Source organism: Rhincodon typus, chromosome 12 (genome assembly GCF_021869965.1).
Source record: "Rhincodon typus isolate 14 chromosome 12, sRhiTyp1.1, whole genome shotgun sequence".
NCBI classification, from domain to species: Eukaryota; Metazoa; Chordata; class Chondrichthyes; order Orectolobiformes; family Rhincodontidae; genus Rhincodon; species Rhincodon typus.
Window position 1 is genome coordinate 48,569,001 of NC_063343.1, and position 16,801 is coordinate 48,585,801.

A 16,801-nucleotide genomic window follows, 5' to 3' on the forward strand; every position below is an offset into this window, starting at 1 on the left:
TGTGTGTGTGTGTGTGTGTGTGTGTGTGTGTGTGTGTGTGTGTTGAGGTCACATGACTAAAACTGACAAGAAGGGATATTTAAACAAGATTATATTTTTATCCAAGCAAAAGCGGTTGTATTTTGAGGGAAGATTGAGCAGGTTGGGCCTATACTAATTGATGTTCAGAAGAATGCCAAGTGACCTTAGTAAAACATGTAAGATTCTGAGGGAGCTGATAGGTTAGTATAGTGATTAGAATGAGGTCAGCCAGGCGGACCTCATAGAATATGAGTTCCCTAACTGAGGCTGTTAAATTGGTCCAATCAGGGAGCCCTGGCTGACAGCTATAAACACGAGTGGCACAGGTTCTGCTCTTTTTTTTGTTATACAAGGGAATGAAGGGATATGGGCCAAAGGCAGATACATGACGTTAGGCCAAAGATCAGCTATGATCTCATTGAATGGTGGAACAGGCTTGAGGGGCTGAATGCCCTACTCCTGTTCCTATGTTCCTATGATAACTAAGAACTGTATCTTCTATCATTAGACAAGCTCTAGGGGAAGTACACATTAAATGAAGATTAGTGACAGCAAACTACCTCAACCAACCCTTTCTCGTATTGGCAGAGGCGTCAATAGTGGCAATAGGAAAATGGATCTAATGGGATAATCAGATCAGCCTCAATCTTATTGAATGGAAGAGCAGGCTTGAGAGACTATTGTTGCTCTTATTTCTTGGCATTATGTTAAATGAAATGAAATATTCAATTTTTTATAACGATGAACTTATTCTCAGTTGTTATTACTGAAAAACAGCAAATTTGCATGTTAATAACTGCTTCATTTTTAAATCCTCTCATACATTCCTGTGAAAGAATAAACAATGACAAAAGTATAATTGCTACAAAGTTCTTCCTCCTATCAAACGTTGCAGACACAATATACAAGTGGCCCAGATATCAGCACAAATGTCCAAAATACTGACTGCAAATAAAACTAATCAACAATGCTCTCCCACTAAAAGCCTCACATGCAATGCACTAGAACTGAGAACTCTTAAAACTCAGTGGTTAAAATGAATAGAAAAAGAGGAACGTATTAAAAAGTTTAATTTAACATTGTTTTTCAGGAAAGAGGAAAAAAAGTCTATGGGTTATGAAATGGGTATAAGATAGCACTTATCAAATATCTAGGTATGACATGGCAAGTAGAGCCACTCCTTAACAATGAAAACTCCAATCATAGTATTAATTATTAACAGGCATTCTAGATAATTATGGCTACTTTTATGAATGGAATCTGCCATAAGCATAGTTTAACATTGAATTACTGAATGCATTTTAAATGATCCACACACAAGTCTAATTTTTCACTGAATCTTTCATGGTGCTGCTCAAACGCAATCAGAAGTCACACGACACCAGGTTATAGTCCAACACCTAACAAAACCTGGTGTTGTGTGACTTCTGACTTTGTCCATTCCATTCCAACACCGGCATCTCCACATCGTGGTTCTGCTCAAACATGATCGTGGCAGTTGACCTTTCTTAAGCCTGTGATCTTTAAGCATTGCATGTGATTATTTGCTATTATATTGTCCTCTGGTTCATGCCAATAGCAGTAAGCAGCATCAGATGAGGCATTTCACAGTCACCACTGGGATGATTTACATTGCTTGGACACAGGAGGGGAAATAAAAGCGCAAGAGGTGAAGGCAAAAATAGAAGGAGGATTTTAGGATATAGACAAGGGTGTTTAGCATGTGACAGGAAAGCTAGGAATAAGCAACTGCTAGTAAATGTTGACCAAGGGGATTCTGCTAGGAAACTGAGCAAGGATCAACATTCTGCCTAAAGATGTTTTGTTTTGGGGGTGTTAGTGGGTGGTAATGGGAGGCCAGTACACTTTCCCAGTGCCCTAGGTTATTAAAACAGGGCCACAGTGCGAATGTAAATGGGACTAAACAGTGTTAAAAAATAGAATGCATCAAGCTCATTGGGCAGGTATGTGTTGTTGTTAACAAGCATTAATCCCCTTCAACTGGCAACTTGCTGCTCCCTGGCTAGAACTTCGCTTCGCTGCTCAGCAAAAGCATAAACAATGGAACAAAATGTTCCTGAAATCAAAATAAGCCTCACTGAACTTCTCATCTGATTCTGCTACAAATCTCTCCATTGCCCAGATTGCTCAGATTCCTACAAAATTCTGCCTGATGTTTCTCTCCCCAGGCCAGTCTTGCCAAGTGTTTCCAGTATTTCCAGCATCCACAGTGTTTTATTTTCACGTGGTTGTGGATTTTGGATGTTAGTCATTTCAACTCCCAAAAGATTGAAATCATCACCTTGAGCAGTAACAAAAGCACAGGTCAAGGTTCCAACAGTTGATGAGCTGAGACAGGAGTTGAATTGGGAATTTGTACAGAAGTGAAAATTAATGGTTTTTGTGATTGCACAGATATACAGTCAGTAACTCATCTCCAGATCAAATATGACACTAATTTGTGAATAATTTGCTTTGGTCTCATTTTCTGGGGACAGGATGGACTTAGGGAGGCTGGGACACAAGGTTTGTAATGGAGTCTGAATACAATAGCTTTAATTGAAGGACGTTTTTACTAATCCCAAACAATGATAGTCTAGACACAGTTAAATTCAGAGAGAGCATGAGTGGAGATAGGAATAGAACTGGGGCAACTCAGGGTTAGGGAACAGAGGAATGTTAGAGGAAGTTTGGCCCTCTGGGCAATGTGAAGGAAGGAACATGACAGATGCAGCTAATCAAACAGACAATCTCAATCTTGGTGACTATGAAGTCCATAGAGTCCCCACAGATGCTTTTGAAGGGAAGTGAGGGTGAAGGTGACAGTACCAAGAGCTGTTATACCGCATATTTGTACCTAGGGCTCATTGTGTTCCAGAAGAACTTATTAAGTGGGATTCAACATCCATTAAATTAAAAGATTGTTAAGTTTAGCATCATCTGATAACTTACCATTAACCCAACAAGTAGCACAGGAGACATAAAAACAATAATGTTTTATTTAAATTTGAAAATTCCACAACAAATCTCATTTAAATGTGATAAGCCACATTAAAGAGGATTTCTTCAGCCAAGTATTTGAATGTTAACAAATGCTGTCACGTAGATACAGAAATGGAAAATAATCTTAGATTTTTCTTTTGCATAACAAGTTTATTAATTTACAAGGCATGTATTTTGGTAAATGGTTGTGATCACAAGACAAATAGTTTAGCTTCAATCTTGTAAAACCTATATATACAGTAAAAGAATTTACAGAATGTACAAGCACGAAAAGGCTATTCAGCCATTACATCTCACTCCACCATCTACAACCAATTTTGGACATGCCTGTAAATCATGCAACACTTTCAAAGTTGACAAATCAATGTAACCTTCCATATCTTCATTTTAATTGCACCACACAAGTAGCGGATTTGGTTAGCTCAGTGGCTGGGTGGCTTGTTTACAATGTTGAGTGATACCAACATTGTGAATTCAATTCCTACACCAGCTGCAGTTACCACAAAAGAGTCTCCCTCTCAATCTGTCTCTTCCCCGAGACATGGTGACCCTCAAGTTTAACTACCATCAACAGAGATAGCAAGAACTGCAGATGCTGGAGTCAGAGTCAATACAGTGTGGAGCCGGAGGAGCACAGCAGGTCAGGCAGTATCAGAGGAGCAGGTGAATCAATGTTTCGGTTTGAGATCCTTCATCAGGACTGGCTGAAGTCAAGGGAAAAATCCTTCCCACAATCACCCTTTCAATGACTGGCTGAAGTCCTGATGAAGAGTCCAAGCCAAAATGTCAACTCTCCTGCCCCTCTGATGCTGCCTGACATGTGTGTACCTCCACCTCCATACTGTATTAACTGCCATCTACTCTCTCTAATGAGACAGTAGTTCTGCAGTCATTTTATCTTTTATAATTCCCAAGTTCATGAAATTATTTTTAACAAAGATGTTAGATATTAATAAATACTAGAAGTAAAAACTTAAGAAACAGGAGCAGCTGTAGACTTTCAGGCCTTCAGGTCCACTCCACTATTCATTTGAGATAATGACTGACCTTCTACTTCAACACCATTGTCTTGTACTATCCCTACATCCTTGATGTTTTTATATGCAGAAATCTATCAGTCTCATTCTTCAACATCTTTAATCATTGAGCTTTCATAGCTCTTTCAGGTGGGTAATTCCAAAGATTCACCATCCTCTGAGTCAAGAAATTCTTGCTCAGCTCAGTCACAAATGGGTATTCCCTGTATTGAGACTAAACTCCCATACTAACACCCCCTCCCCCCCGCTAAAGGAAACTTTCTTCCCACAACCACCCTTTCATTGATTGTAGGAATTTTGTATTTTTCAAAGAGATTACCTCTCATTTTTCTAAACTCCAGAGAATACAGGCCCAATCTATTTAGTCTTTCCATTGTCATTCAGAGGAATCTGAGTGTACAGGCCCACAGATTCATGAAATTGGTAACACAGGCGGACAAGATGGTCAAGAAGGCATACAATACGCTTGCCTTCATCGGCCAGGGCATCGCACATAAAAGTGGGCAAGGTTTTTACAGGTGTATAAAGCTCTAGTTAGGCCCCATTTGGAATATTACATGCAGTTCTAGTTGCCACACTACTAGAAGGATGTGGATGCTTTGGAGCGGGTGCAGAGAAGGTTTACCAGGATGTTGCCTGGACTGCAGGGTTTTAGTTACAAGGAGAGGTTGGATAAACTCGGATTGTTTTCACTGGAAAGATGGAGGCTGATGGGTGATCTGATAGAGGTCTACAAAATTATGAGAGGCATAGATAAGGTGGATATTCAGAGGCTTTTCCAAGTGTGGGCAGGTCAACTACAAGAGGGCACAGGGTCAATGTGAGAGAGGGAAAGTTTGGGGAGAAGTGCAGGGAAAAGTTTTCACACACAGGGTCGTGGATGCCTGGAATGTACTGGCAGTGGAAGTGGTGGAAGCAGGCATGTTAGTAACATTTAAGGCATATCTTGATAGACACATCAACATGAAGCAAATAGAGGGATAGAAACCACTTATGGGCAATAAGTAGTGGGTCTAAATAAGGATTAGGGATCAACACAGTCTTGGTGGGCCAAAGGGCCTGTTCCTGTGCTGTACTGTATATAATCCCTCCAATCAAGGAATTATTTTGGTGAACCTTTGTTACGTGACCTTTACAGTCAATAAGTCTTTCCTCCAGCAAGCAGACCAAAATTGCACACAATATTCAAAAAATGATCTTACCAAACCTCAACTGTAATAAGACATTTTTACCCCGTGTTCAAATCCTCTTGTAATAAAGGCCAACATTTGATTTCTTACTTTTTTGCTGCACCTGCTTGTTCAAGCAGCTGTTTAAACAATGTTTGCCATAAACGTCTGGTTACTAACTTTTCTAAATATGCAGCATTCCTTCAAAACGCTGGTGTTAAAGCAGTTTTTTCAGTCCACAATTTCAGAAAGCACAAAAATAAAAAGACATAACCTTTACAAAATTTAAAATAATTATAACGCTTTTCATGAAGGCCAAAATCATTAAGCAGAAGAATAGTATGAGGAACAGAGAACTGAATATCATCAATGTGATATCTGCAATCGGTAGTCAACCGGTCTGTAGGCTGAGCTGAAAAAGCCAATGTAAGGATCCTGATTAACAACAAGACCACTCTATGTCAAAATATGTTTTCAGACATTTCACAGAATTTGTTAAGGACAAAGAATGATATTAAACAAAGGCAGTGGATCAATGATTTAAAGTTAAAACACAAGATCATGACTTCTCGCTACCGACATGTATACCCCTTGTTCTATCTGTTGGCTGAAGTTCTTCTTCTGCCTTCATAATGTACGTCTAACCACTGAAGGTTATAGTTGATCAATCACTACTAGTCACAAGCTCTGTGTAAGATCAGTGGCATACCTGAACTGTAATTGAACTCACCAATGCACATGATCAGGCTCAGATTGATAAAGCAGCGTGTGCCCAATTCATGATTGATTCCTTCTACCTCCTCCTGATGAAGATGTCAGTCACTTGTGGGAACATTCTTTCCCTTACATGTTTTCTGCAACCTTGATAAATTTATAGACCTCAACTGAGATAAGGAGATACCACCAAAATACTTCTGACTGCTTAGAGGCCATATGCCTCTAAGCAGTAGAGGATGTAGTGCCACATCCTAATGATTCATATCATCCCAAATTTCTAATTGATGCTAAATGCTGCCTAACCAACATCCAATTGTTCTGGAGAATTGCAAAGCATGTCAATATATTGTAGCTGGTTTGTGTAACTTCACAATAATTCTGCTCCCTGAAACAAATTAATTTAAAAGAAAGCACTTCTTTGTTGTCCAAAGTGATGAGTCAAATTAGGAAGGTCAAAATATATCTTGATACTAAGTCTGTGCAGTTTAAATTGTCTTTAGAAATTTTTATATGAAACTTTGTTCCAATGTAATGTTCATTCACAGGTTGTTCCATTCTTTAACTGTTTCTCTTTCAAAAAAATTAAGTTACAAAGCTAAACCATTTTAGGATTTAGAACTGTCTTCAAACTTAACAAAAACTGCTTTCCTTCAAAGGTATTCACTGTTTATTGTGAATCCAAAAAAGTGAGTTTCTTCTAACACTGAACCTAAACCATAAATGCAAGCCTCCAATATTTATTTATTATTTTGACCTGAAACAATGTGGCACTCCTTTGACATACAAGAAGTCATTCACAAAGGACCACATGACATCAGTGTCTTTCATAAGACCATAATTAAACAGCACATAATCCTGATACTTTGTTTGCTAACAATGCAATTTTAATAATGTATAATGCCTCTTTGGGGCAGTGCACCAGAAATCGAGCCTCACTATTCCCAAAATCACCACAGAAGTTAGAAAGTTTATAAAAGTATGCAAAGTTCCCAAATTACCTGCCTGACAGGTAATTTGGGAACTTTGCATACTTTTATAAACTTTGGTTGACAGAAAGTTCCTGCACTTAATAAGAATTACATTTTGAATTAAATAAAATTTAGCCCCAGTAAGCAATTATGAACTCTCAATATTTAACTCTACTAGTTAAAACTCTCACCCCCTTTAAATGCAAGTCCCCACTCAGACAAACATGCACACACACAAACAAACAGACACAGACAAAAAAATGGGCAGACGGAAAGACTGAGAAGGCAGTTCAATAATACTTTTGGACTTGCAGCTCCTAGATCTTCCTACCTAGGTACTTGCTCATCCTTGCAGGGGATACAGACTGACTGGTCCACACTTATAAAGTTTCTGACTTATTTATTAAAATGCACAGTTTCCAGCAACTACTAAGAAGAAACAGACTGGCTTTCTTCAAACTTGAGGTGTTTCTCACTGCAGAGGAAAGGACATTTTTGGAGGTCCAAATGCTTCTGACTGAACATTCACACCCATTTAGCTACCTGGGAGGCCTTTGTCATCAACAACTGGTCACCATTCCACACACCAACCAGCTACTTGTCACTGGCCAAAAATCCCTTTGTACATGTCCCTGGCTTCAGCCCATCTTTAGCAGTTCTTCCCCGACTGCTTGAGCAAGCAGCAGTGTAGACGTCATTTGCAATGAGTATCAAGTAACTTGCTTTTAAAAAGTGCAATAATCCATTTAACAGTCTCATTTTTAAAACAGTTCTTCTTTCCCATTTCAATACACAATCAAAAATGTAGAAAAATAAAAATATACAGCCTTTACTCGAGAACATTTAACAGCTGAATCATTTAGAAACAAATAGAAGAAGTGGAAGCATCAACATGACCTTTTCCCTCAATGGTGGTACCACTTTCTCTATAAATGGCACAGAAAATGTTTGTAAATTAAGCAAGAAGGAAGAATGACCAGTGCATATCAATCCCCACCCTCTCAGCTCTTTGAATATGTTGGGTAGCTGCAGCAACTCACCAAAACAACACCTTCCAAATCCATGACCTCCAAATTTAGGAGGACAGGGCAAAGATTACATGAAACACCACCACTGACAAGTTTCTCTCCAAACCACAATGATATTTTTATTATTCACCATCACTGGGTTAAAATCCTGGCACTTTATCCTTAACAGCACTGCGTGCAGACCTAAATCACCTGGACTGCAGCTGTTCAATAATGCAACTTACCACTACCTTCTGAAGCCCAATTAGGGGCGAGCAATAAACGTTTGCCTAGCTAGCAAATGCCCATAACCCATAAATAAATTTTAAAAATCAATACTGCTGGCTGGACACGGTAACACTAAAAGTAGAGCTATCTCATCACACTGGAGACAAGAAGCAATAATAAGAGTTCTTGCCTTGTGGTTGCATTGTCCCAGCATGTTTGTAGCTCTATGAGAAATACAGTGGACTATGTCAGAGTCAGTGGACTGACTCTGGGGAAATTTCCTCTCTTGTTGGACAAGGAATCAGTTCTGCTGGCAAAGTTTAGCCTGTTTAGCAAACTGCATTGTTTGTGATAATGGTTAATCTTCATTGTAATATTAAAATCTCTGAAACAGCTCCATCCTACACGCCCACGTCTGTATGCTCCATATGAGCTCATCTTTCTAGGAACCATATAGGCAATTATCCACATAGCAATATGTTTGTTTGCAAATATATCCATGTTTTCTCCTGCTCCAAGGCAGCGCTGTTTAAACTTTGCCCAGTCTAATGTGGGCCTTTATTTTAAGCTGAAATAGAAATGAAAGGTTTAACTACACTATCATATTTTGCAATGTCTTTTGCTGGGCCTTGTCTGATGAGAATGACATTGATTACATACACTGGAGGTGATGACCTAGTGGAGTTAACAGTAGATTATCAATCTAACGACCCAGGAAATGCTCTGGGGGCCTGGGCTCAAATCCTTCCATGGCAGATTGTGGAGTTTAAATTCAATAATAATCTGGAAATAAGAGTCTAATGATGACCATTGCTGATTGTCAGGAAAAGCCTATCTGGCTCATTAATGTTCTTTAGGGAAGACAATCTCCAGTTCTTACCTGCTCTGGCCTACATGCGACTCCAGAGCAATGTGGTTGACTCTTAACTGCCCTCTGGGCAATTTGATAATGAATGCTGGCCCAGCTGGTGATGCCCAAATTCCATGAATGAATGAGTAAAGTATAACACACTGACCAGGACTTTATCTGGTCTTCCACAGAGGCCTGAGTCAGTATAGTATTTACTAAAATGTCCACATCATTTTACCCAATGCACAGTCTAGTCAGGGATCTCACATGGCCGAGAGGTCTGGTAAAAAGCACAGTTTTCTCAATCATCAGTATATTTGCTATGGTGACTGAAATACCTGATTTTTTTTCTGCCCTTTCATAATGTTGCACAGATTCCTCTCTTGCAGTTATATCTTTCTGTAATTTTTCTGATGTACAGGAGTTTATTGCTCACTGTGGCTGACTGATTTTTCTTGTGAATTGCCACATTCTATGCTGTGGCAATTCTCTCACACATTGCCAGCTTTGAGCATAGTCCGATGCCTGGGTGGATCTTGAATTTCTTCGCCACTTGCTTCCCAACACTGCTGGGTTTTTCTGCACTTTTGCAATCGACTTGTGGACTGGCGTTATCCTTCAGCCCTCAGAGCTCCTCACTTTTTGCCTTTCTTTCTATGGGTCTGCTAACTGATGCTATCATGTGTTCAGATCAGGTACTGTAGGTGAAAATTAATAGTCTTTATTAAATATAACTATATACAAGGGATGGTAAGGCTGAAGACTTTCTGGAACCCTACACATTGAAGCTTTAGTTGCCTGATGCCCCTGTGATAGACATCTTTACGCAAATTCAGTAGCTATTTTCAGAATAAATTATCTCTATACACCATGTACTGCAGTTGTAGGTGGATAAAGATGTCAAGAGAGAGTAGAAAACAGAAATCTTATTTGGACAATTGCTTTGAAATTATTTAACCGTTGCTTGTCACTAAAGCTATTCCATGAGAACTAAACTCCTCACATTACTTTCTTAGCCACCTTCTCCCACTGATAGCAATATTGTTACATAGAAAACGTTCAAACCCCTCAAGTCCCCTTCTGTCCATCAATTGGAACAGGTTCTCCAAAGATCTGATCAACAGCTCTTGTAGCCATTTTTCTTTTCCTTTGTAAAGTTACAGCTAGACCTCACTAACAACAACTTGCATTTGCGCGGTACTTTGGACTAGAAAATGTCCAAAGTAATAGTGTTACCAATAAAACCATCTCCACATTAAATGGGACAGAATTGACACTGCCACTGTTGAGTTATTTGTCCCAAAGAAACATGTAGCCAATAGCCAGCATTGATAATGATAAGATCCCTGCCCCAAATTCACATGGTTCTTGCACCTAATCTTACACACACAATCAAATTTCCAGGCTTCTAGTTGAGTTGCCTAATAGTTTCAGTTCTTCAAAAATTGGATAATAAGATGAGATCAACATGCTGGAAGATTCCTAATTGCTCTAAAACCACGATAAAAAGCTTACGACAATAATAATTCAGATATTGCAGGTAAATAACCACGTTTATATCTTCAAACTGAAAGGAAAACTAAGGATTTGGTACTGTAACAGAAAGTGCTGGAGAAACTTAACAGCTGTGGCAGCATCTATGGAAAGGAAAACAGAGTTATAATTTTGAGTCTGATATGATTCTTCTTCAGAATTGAAAGGAGTTGGAAAATTATAGCTTTTATGCTGTTGACAGAGGGTGAGGATGAGTCAATGGTTCCAACACGTCTTCATCTGGATTTCCACTGAGTTGTTCCTTTTGCTCTCTCTTCCATTCTGACAACAGCATTAAAACCACCAGTAGCCCCTTTCAGTTCCAGACTCAAAACCTAAATTCTGTTTCTCTCACCACATATGTTGCCACACTGGTTGAGTTTTTGCAGAACTTTCTGTTTTTATTTCAGATTTCCAGCATCTGTGGTATTTCATTTTATATAAGGATTTGATACGAATGTTCATTGCTATGAGATAATATTAGTTCAATGGATACATATACAACACTCGTGCATTCTTTTAAAAGTGAAAATAGGACACTTCCCTTTTCCAAATTACAGCACTCCCCAACAGGGTGGCTGTTTTAATTTGTTGAAGAACCCTTCTTGAATATCATGATTTTCCTTGTCAAGTGCTCTCTTGTATCTCATTTATATTGAAAATATACTTTGGGAAGATGTAGAATTAGAACTTAAACTGACAGATGTGGTGAAAGTTCACAGTACAGTGTTATAACTTGGGAAGTTGGATTCTAAAGTAGAGACAAATGGCTTTTTGATTTTTAGTCTTGTGAAGGTGTCTTATTTTTATTGAGAAACGTTATTTCAGAACAAGGTCAAAAGAGCTTTTCCAAAAAAATTTGTGACTTAAGCAAGATGACAAGGGAAATACATGATGAGATTATTGCTGAAGTGTTTACTAAGTTCAGCCTTTGTGACCTACAAAAAGACGAACCAAAGGTCAGAAGCAGATTTAGTTTGGAAGAAATGACTATTATAGCAGAACAACAGTTTACTTTAGTATTTTCCAGGCTACCAGAGCTGGAAAGAAGTCTTAAGTGATTTTAACAGTCCAAGTAGATAGGGTTGAGATCAAAACCCTCAACTTTTCTTGGGGTTCAAAGAAAGATATTGGTGAGTTAGTTTGTCTGTGCATCTTAAGGAAGGATGGAGAAAATCACATCTAGTGAGTGTACAAGAATTCACTAAAAATAAATATTTGTGACCTAATTAGTTAAGAATGACATTAAAGAGTGAATATAGATTAATATTTCACTGGGGTTGAGTGACTGTAAGGAAAAGTTTTTTTTGGTGTTAATCATAAGATTCTTCCAAAATTGTCCAGTTTATTTTTATTTTATTTAATAAATGTATGTTCTTTTCTTAAAGGTATATCGGCAGCCTCATGTGGATTTGTTCAGTGACTGACCACCAAAACCAAACTACAAAAGTAAAACGTATCAAGCTAGGTTTCAATCAAGGATCTGATTTATCCAGTATTACCATCAGCTGGGACCATAACATAGTAAACTGCACAAATTCTGCCAAAAAATCCAACCTAGGATTGCACATACTTGAAAACAGTGTAGTATATGCTGCTCCCACATTCTTTCTCTCCTTTATCACATCATTACGGACTCATTGCTAGATAAAGAATGCTGTTTGCACAGTATTCATTTATAGTTTTTAACATGACCACTCACCTTTATAGAAAAAAATGCTCTTCTGGTCATGGAAATGACTGGCTGGATTCCAACAGTAGTAATATATTGCCCAATCTATGTTCAATGATATGCACAGAGAGCTTGGATTACAGCAATGATCCTTAATATAAACACAGTATAGTTTTCATTTTCTTAATCCTCTGACAGGTCATAGTTCAAAATACCATCACAGTCCTCGATTAAGCTTGTCTTTCAAACAACTGCGTTTCACTTCTGATATGTAGCTGGGAAAACTAGGAAATTTCTCTGGCCACAAAATTCTGTTCAGCTACACTGATGGAGCCAGTGTTTTTCTGTTCAAAGAACCCTCCCACCTTCTCCATCCTCACTGATGTTATTAAAAGGCAAGGCATCTAACTTTCTTTGTTATGCTTTTGGACTGCATTTAGTTCTTGCAAAGTTGGTGGAAGTGCACAATGTATTCTTGGGAAAATTTTGGTGATTTTTCAATGACGTCGTTGCAACCACTGGGCAGGGAGAACTTTTCTGGCCTGTTTATAGAAAGTTTGATTATTGTAGGTGCCAACAGTACAGTTGCAGCCCCTCTTCTACCTCGGCAAGGATATGGAGCACAATCTGCAGATAAGTAAGTTAAATGTAAAGGAAGCTGGCTCTCAGCAGAAAATCCCAATTACCAAGGTTACTTTGGAAGCACTTCTTATATTACCATGTCAGCCAGAAGCAGACAACCATGATTCACCATATCCCAGAGGGAGAAAAAAACAGTACATGAAAACCACTGATATAACGAGGTGTAGAGCTGGATGAGAATTTCTGAAGAAGGGTCCATGCCCAAAATGGCAGCTTTCCTGCTCCTCTGATGCTACTTGGCCTGCTGTGTTCATCCAGCTCTACACCTTGTTATCTCAGATTCTCCAGCATTGGCAGTTCCCACTATCGCTGGTTCAGTTGAATATTCTTGGTTAGGGGTCCTTGCCTCTGGATTTCAAAGAGTGACCTGCAGTAAGACCTGTGGTCCCATAGCAACCAGTCCAGGGAACAGGGCTAACACAGTTAGGGAAATGTATAACCACCAGTCAGGGGTCTGGGCATTTCTCATCTGAGGTATCTAGTTAGGTCACTCAAGGGGGTGGTGCACAGTCGGTCCATGGTTCCACACAGAAACTAGTGGAAAGGTGGGCTGAGATGCAGATAAGCAGGGGAGGGGCTATGCTGCTGCAGAAAGGAGACTTGGGAATCTATTTGTGGAGATTGGGGCTGCAGATTAGGAGGTAGAAGATATGGCAATTATGAAGGGTTAGCTACTGTATTTCTAAGGGCGGATTATAGTAAAGTATGGATGGATTGGCCTAATGTATGTGTTTGTGTTGTGGGGGGAGGTCGTGGCATCACGATCAGGAGCACCCTGGCTCCAAGGGAGAGAGTCAGTTTGTATGATAATGCTAGGCATGGTTACCTCATATGGCAAGGGACAAAATTAGGAGGAGCAGGCTCATTTGGGGCGGCACGGTGCCTCAGTGGTTAGCATTGCTGCCTCACAGTGCCAGGAACCCAGGTTCGATTCCACCCTCAGGTGACTGCCTGTGTGGAGTTTGCACATTCTTCTTGTGTTTGCGTGGGTTTCCTCCAGGTGCTCCGGTTTCCTTCCACAATCCAAAGATGTGCAGGCTAGGTAGATTGGCCATGCTAAATTGCCCATAGTGTCTGGGGATGGGTCTGTGTGGGGATACTCTGAGGGTCTTGGTTTGGATTTGTTGGGCTGAGGGGCCTGTTTCCATACTGTAGGAATTCTATATTCTATATAGATGGGCTAAATGGGGGCAGGGAAGTGTGAAGTGTTCACAGGAAGGCCTATCAGGAAGCGAATCTAGATGTTCAGGATTGCGCAACATGGAGAAGGGTCACCATCTGTTGTGCTGGAAATTGAAACTACGCAATGGGATAGAAAATGGCTGTGACCTCACCAGGAGTGGGTGTGGCAGGTGATTCAACCTGTAAGGGAAGGGACTGCAGACCCACTGAAGTGTGCTCCTTTGGAGGGCAAGAACATTACACATACCCCTGTACAATAGAAGACCAAAAATTACAACCTCGCCAACACTAATACATTGGCACTTTGCATGCTTCACCCGTTCCTGTCCTAGATATCACTGACCACTTCATTCAACACCAATACATTTGGACACAGAGGCTAGAAAAAGAATACAAATGGTTGACCAAGAGGGAAATTGGTGCCAGCAGAACCCAGTGCCCTATGTGCTCCTTCTTCATTTTGTTTCCAAAGGTTGCAGCAAGTTCTCAACACAGACATCGATCTGTGGTACATCCTGTATAGACATGCTGCTAGGCATCCTTACGGCACACTTGCATTCAGGCCTAAACAGTGAATCAACCAAAAAGATGTAGTGGAAAACTATTAACACTTCTTGAAAACTGAGAATTTATGTCACCTTTGCCCCTGATGTGCTCACAAAAGGATTTATTTTTCATACCCTCCCACAATGTCTCAGTGTTGTCCCAGGACCCGCAGATAGAGTGGATGGAGTATGCTCGGCAGTGGAGCCTGTTAACCTCACAGATTTGGTCTGGCAATCCTATGGGCATTTGTGTCTGGACAATGCAGACATGCTGAGGGCCTCCTTGTCAGAGGTAATTGGACCCTACTCAATTTAAACATTCAAGGGTCATAGGGTGACAAGCGAGGTGGTGGTGGAGGTGCTACGCACTTCTGGAGTGCCCTGAGAGAAGACCTTTGAGGAACCTGTTTGTTGTTCTTCCACCATCTCACCTGGTGAGGTAGAGGCTACAGGAGTGAGGTATTCTGTCCCACTGTCGCCATGCCTTTGGCCTTGAGGAGCGATGGCTTGGGCAATGGAGTCTGTGTGCATACCCAGCAGACTGTAAGTGCTGGATCTGTCTGTCCATTTCAGCTACCAAATTGTCCCTGAAGGTAGCCAGTTAATTGCATTCTTCACGCTTCGGGTCCCCATCACATTGCAACCTTTGGACTGTGAGGACCATTGCCACCCAAAACTTGCCTGCTACTCTTGTTCTGCCCAAAGCATGTGAACAAAGTTCCTGATTACTGGCACCACAGGATCCTCTTCTGCCTGGGGATGAGCAGGTGCTTGGTCTCAGGCAGTTCTCTGAGTGACTGTAGCCTGAGGTATTTCTTCTTCAGCCAGCTACAGAGCAGTCGCAGTGAGGTGTTCACCAGCTTGTGCTTCCAAACTTTCAAAACCTGATGTCTCTACTGAAGTATCAGTATCTGAGCTGGTAAGTGTTACAGGAGCCTTCTTCTGAGGCATCTGAACTCTCTTGCTCAGAGATAAAGAAAGTTCCTTCTGACAGAGTATCCGGTTTCTCCGTTGGAGCCATGGCTATCCCATTGGCAAGACACAAGAGAGATAAAGCATCACATCCAATGGTTAGAAATGGCATTCAATGAATGACTCTGATTAATGTGAGAATTGCACTGGAATGAAGTGTGGTAGCTACCTAATTGTTGGGGCATGGAGATCTCATCATCCCCACAGCAACAGTCCCTGTGTTCTCCTGTGAGAGACACAATTCTTTTCTTTAAGTGGGTGAGAATCCTGATTTCAGAAATCTACAACCATCATGGCTCTTTCTGCCCTTTTATTGGCCATTTTCAACTTTTAGGGAGAAAAAGGGAGGTGTTGAAAGTGGGTGGCACAGTTATTAGTGCTGGTGCAGGTAGTCAAAAGATGATCCTGGTTGATGGAGAAGCCAGCCCATAGGCCATGAAAGGTTAGTGGCGTGAGAAGTTTGGCAGGGGATGAGAGCAAATGAGGGAAGTTTTTGCAGGCAATAATGACAGAGGCAGATTGTTTCCCTTGGTGGGAGATGGGTACAGTAGCAGAGACAGACTTAGATTGAGGTGGCAGAGAGAGGAATGTGGAGCTTATCCTGTCAAAGTGGAGAAGGTCTTCTTGCAGCACTGCTGGCCATTTGTCCCGACTGTAGATACTGCACTGACCTGAGTGGTGACTTGGTGACTTTACCAAGATCCAGAGGTGTGGCCTCGTCTGCCAGTTCTCTGGGAAGTGGAACAGCCTTCCTCTGGAGCACCCTGTTCGCTAGGACCTCCAAATCATTGAGGGAGAATTGTGGAAACCTTTTCCCCTTTTGAGACATCTTTGGAAAGACAGCCTTTTGACATGCAGGGAAGCTTCGGAATTGCAGATCGGGATGTACAGCTGCCTTTTAAAGATGGCAGGGACATCATGGATGCTAGTCCTTCAGCAGGGTAGAATCAGTCTAGAGTCAGGCAAGAGGGGCGGGGTTAAGTGAGCAAGAGCTCGTCTTAGACCTCAAAGAGAGAAACCCTCCAAAAAAAACTCAATGAAGCTGATACTTAGCCAAAATAAAATAGAAAATTCAACCCTTTGAGTTTAAATCTCGGAATGGATTCTGGAAGCACGAGAGTATCAAAGTTCAATGTGGATTTTGACAAGCTTATGCAAATAATTGACCAGATCATGTGACCATTAACAGTTGCCGGAGAAGTACTGATATGGTGCATAGAAAAGAGGACTTTCGAGGGAATAAAAGATTATTTCA

General features: G+C 40.6%; 1 protein-coding gene across 1 annotated transcript in view; it reads right to left on the reverse strand.

Moving 5' to 3' along the window:
* LOC109915393 (solute carrier family 22 member 5-like) overlaps positions 1-16,375 on the reverse strand; it is a 116,285-nt gene extending 99,910 nt beyond the window's left edge. Inside the window, exon 1 of the mRNA XM_048603986.1 lies at positions 16,218-16,375. Within this exon, the coding sequence (XP_048459943.1) occupies positions 16,218-16,375 (158 nt within the window). The remainder of the gene's footprint in view (positions 1-16,217) is intronic.
* Between the last annotated feature and the right edge of the window lie 426 nt (positions 16,376-16,801).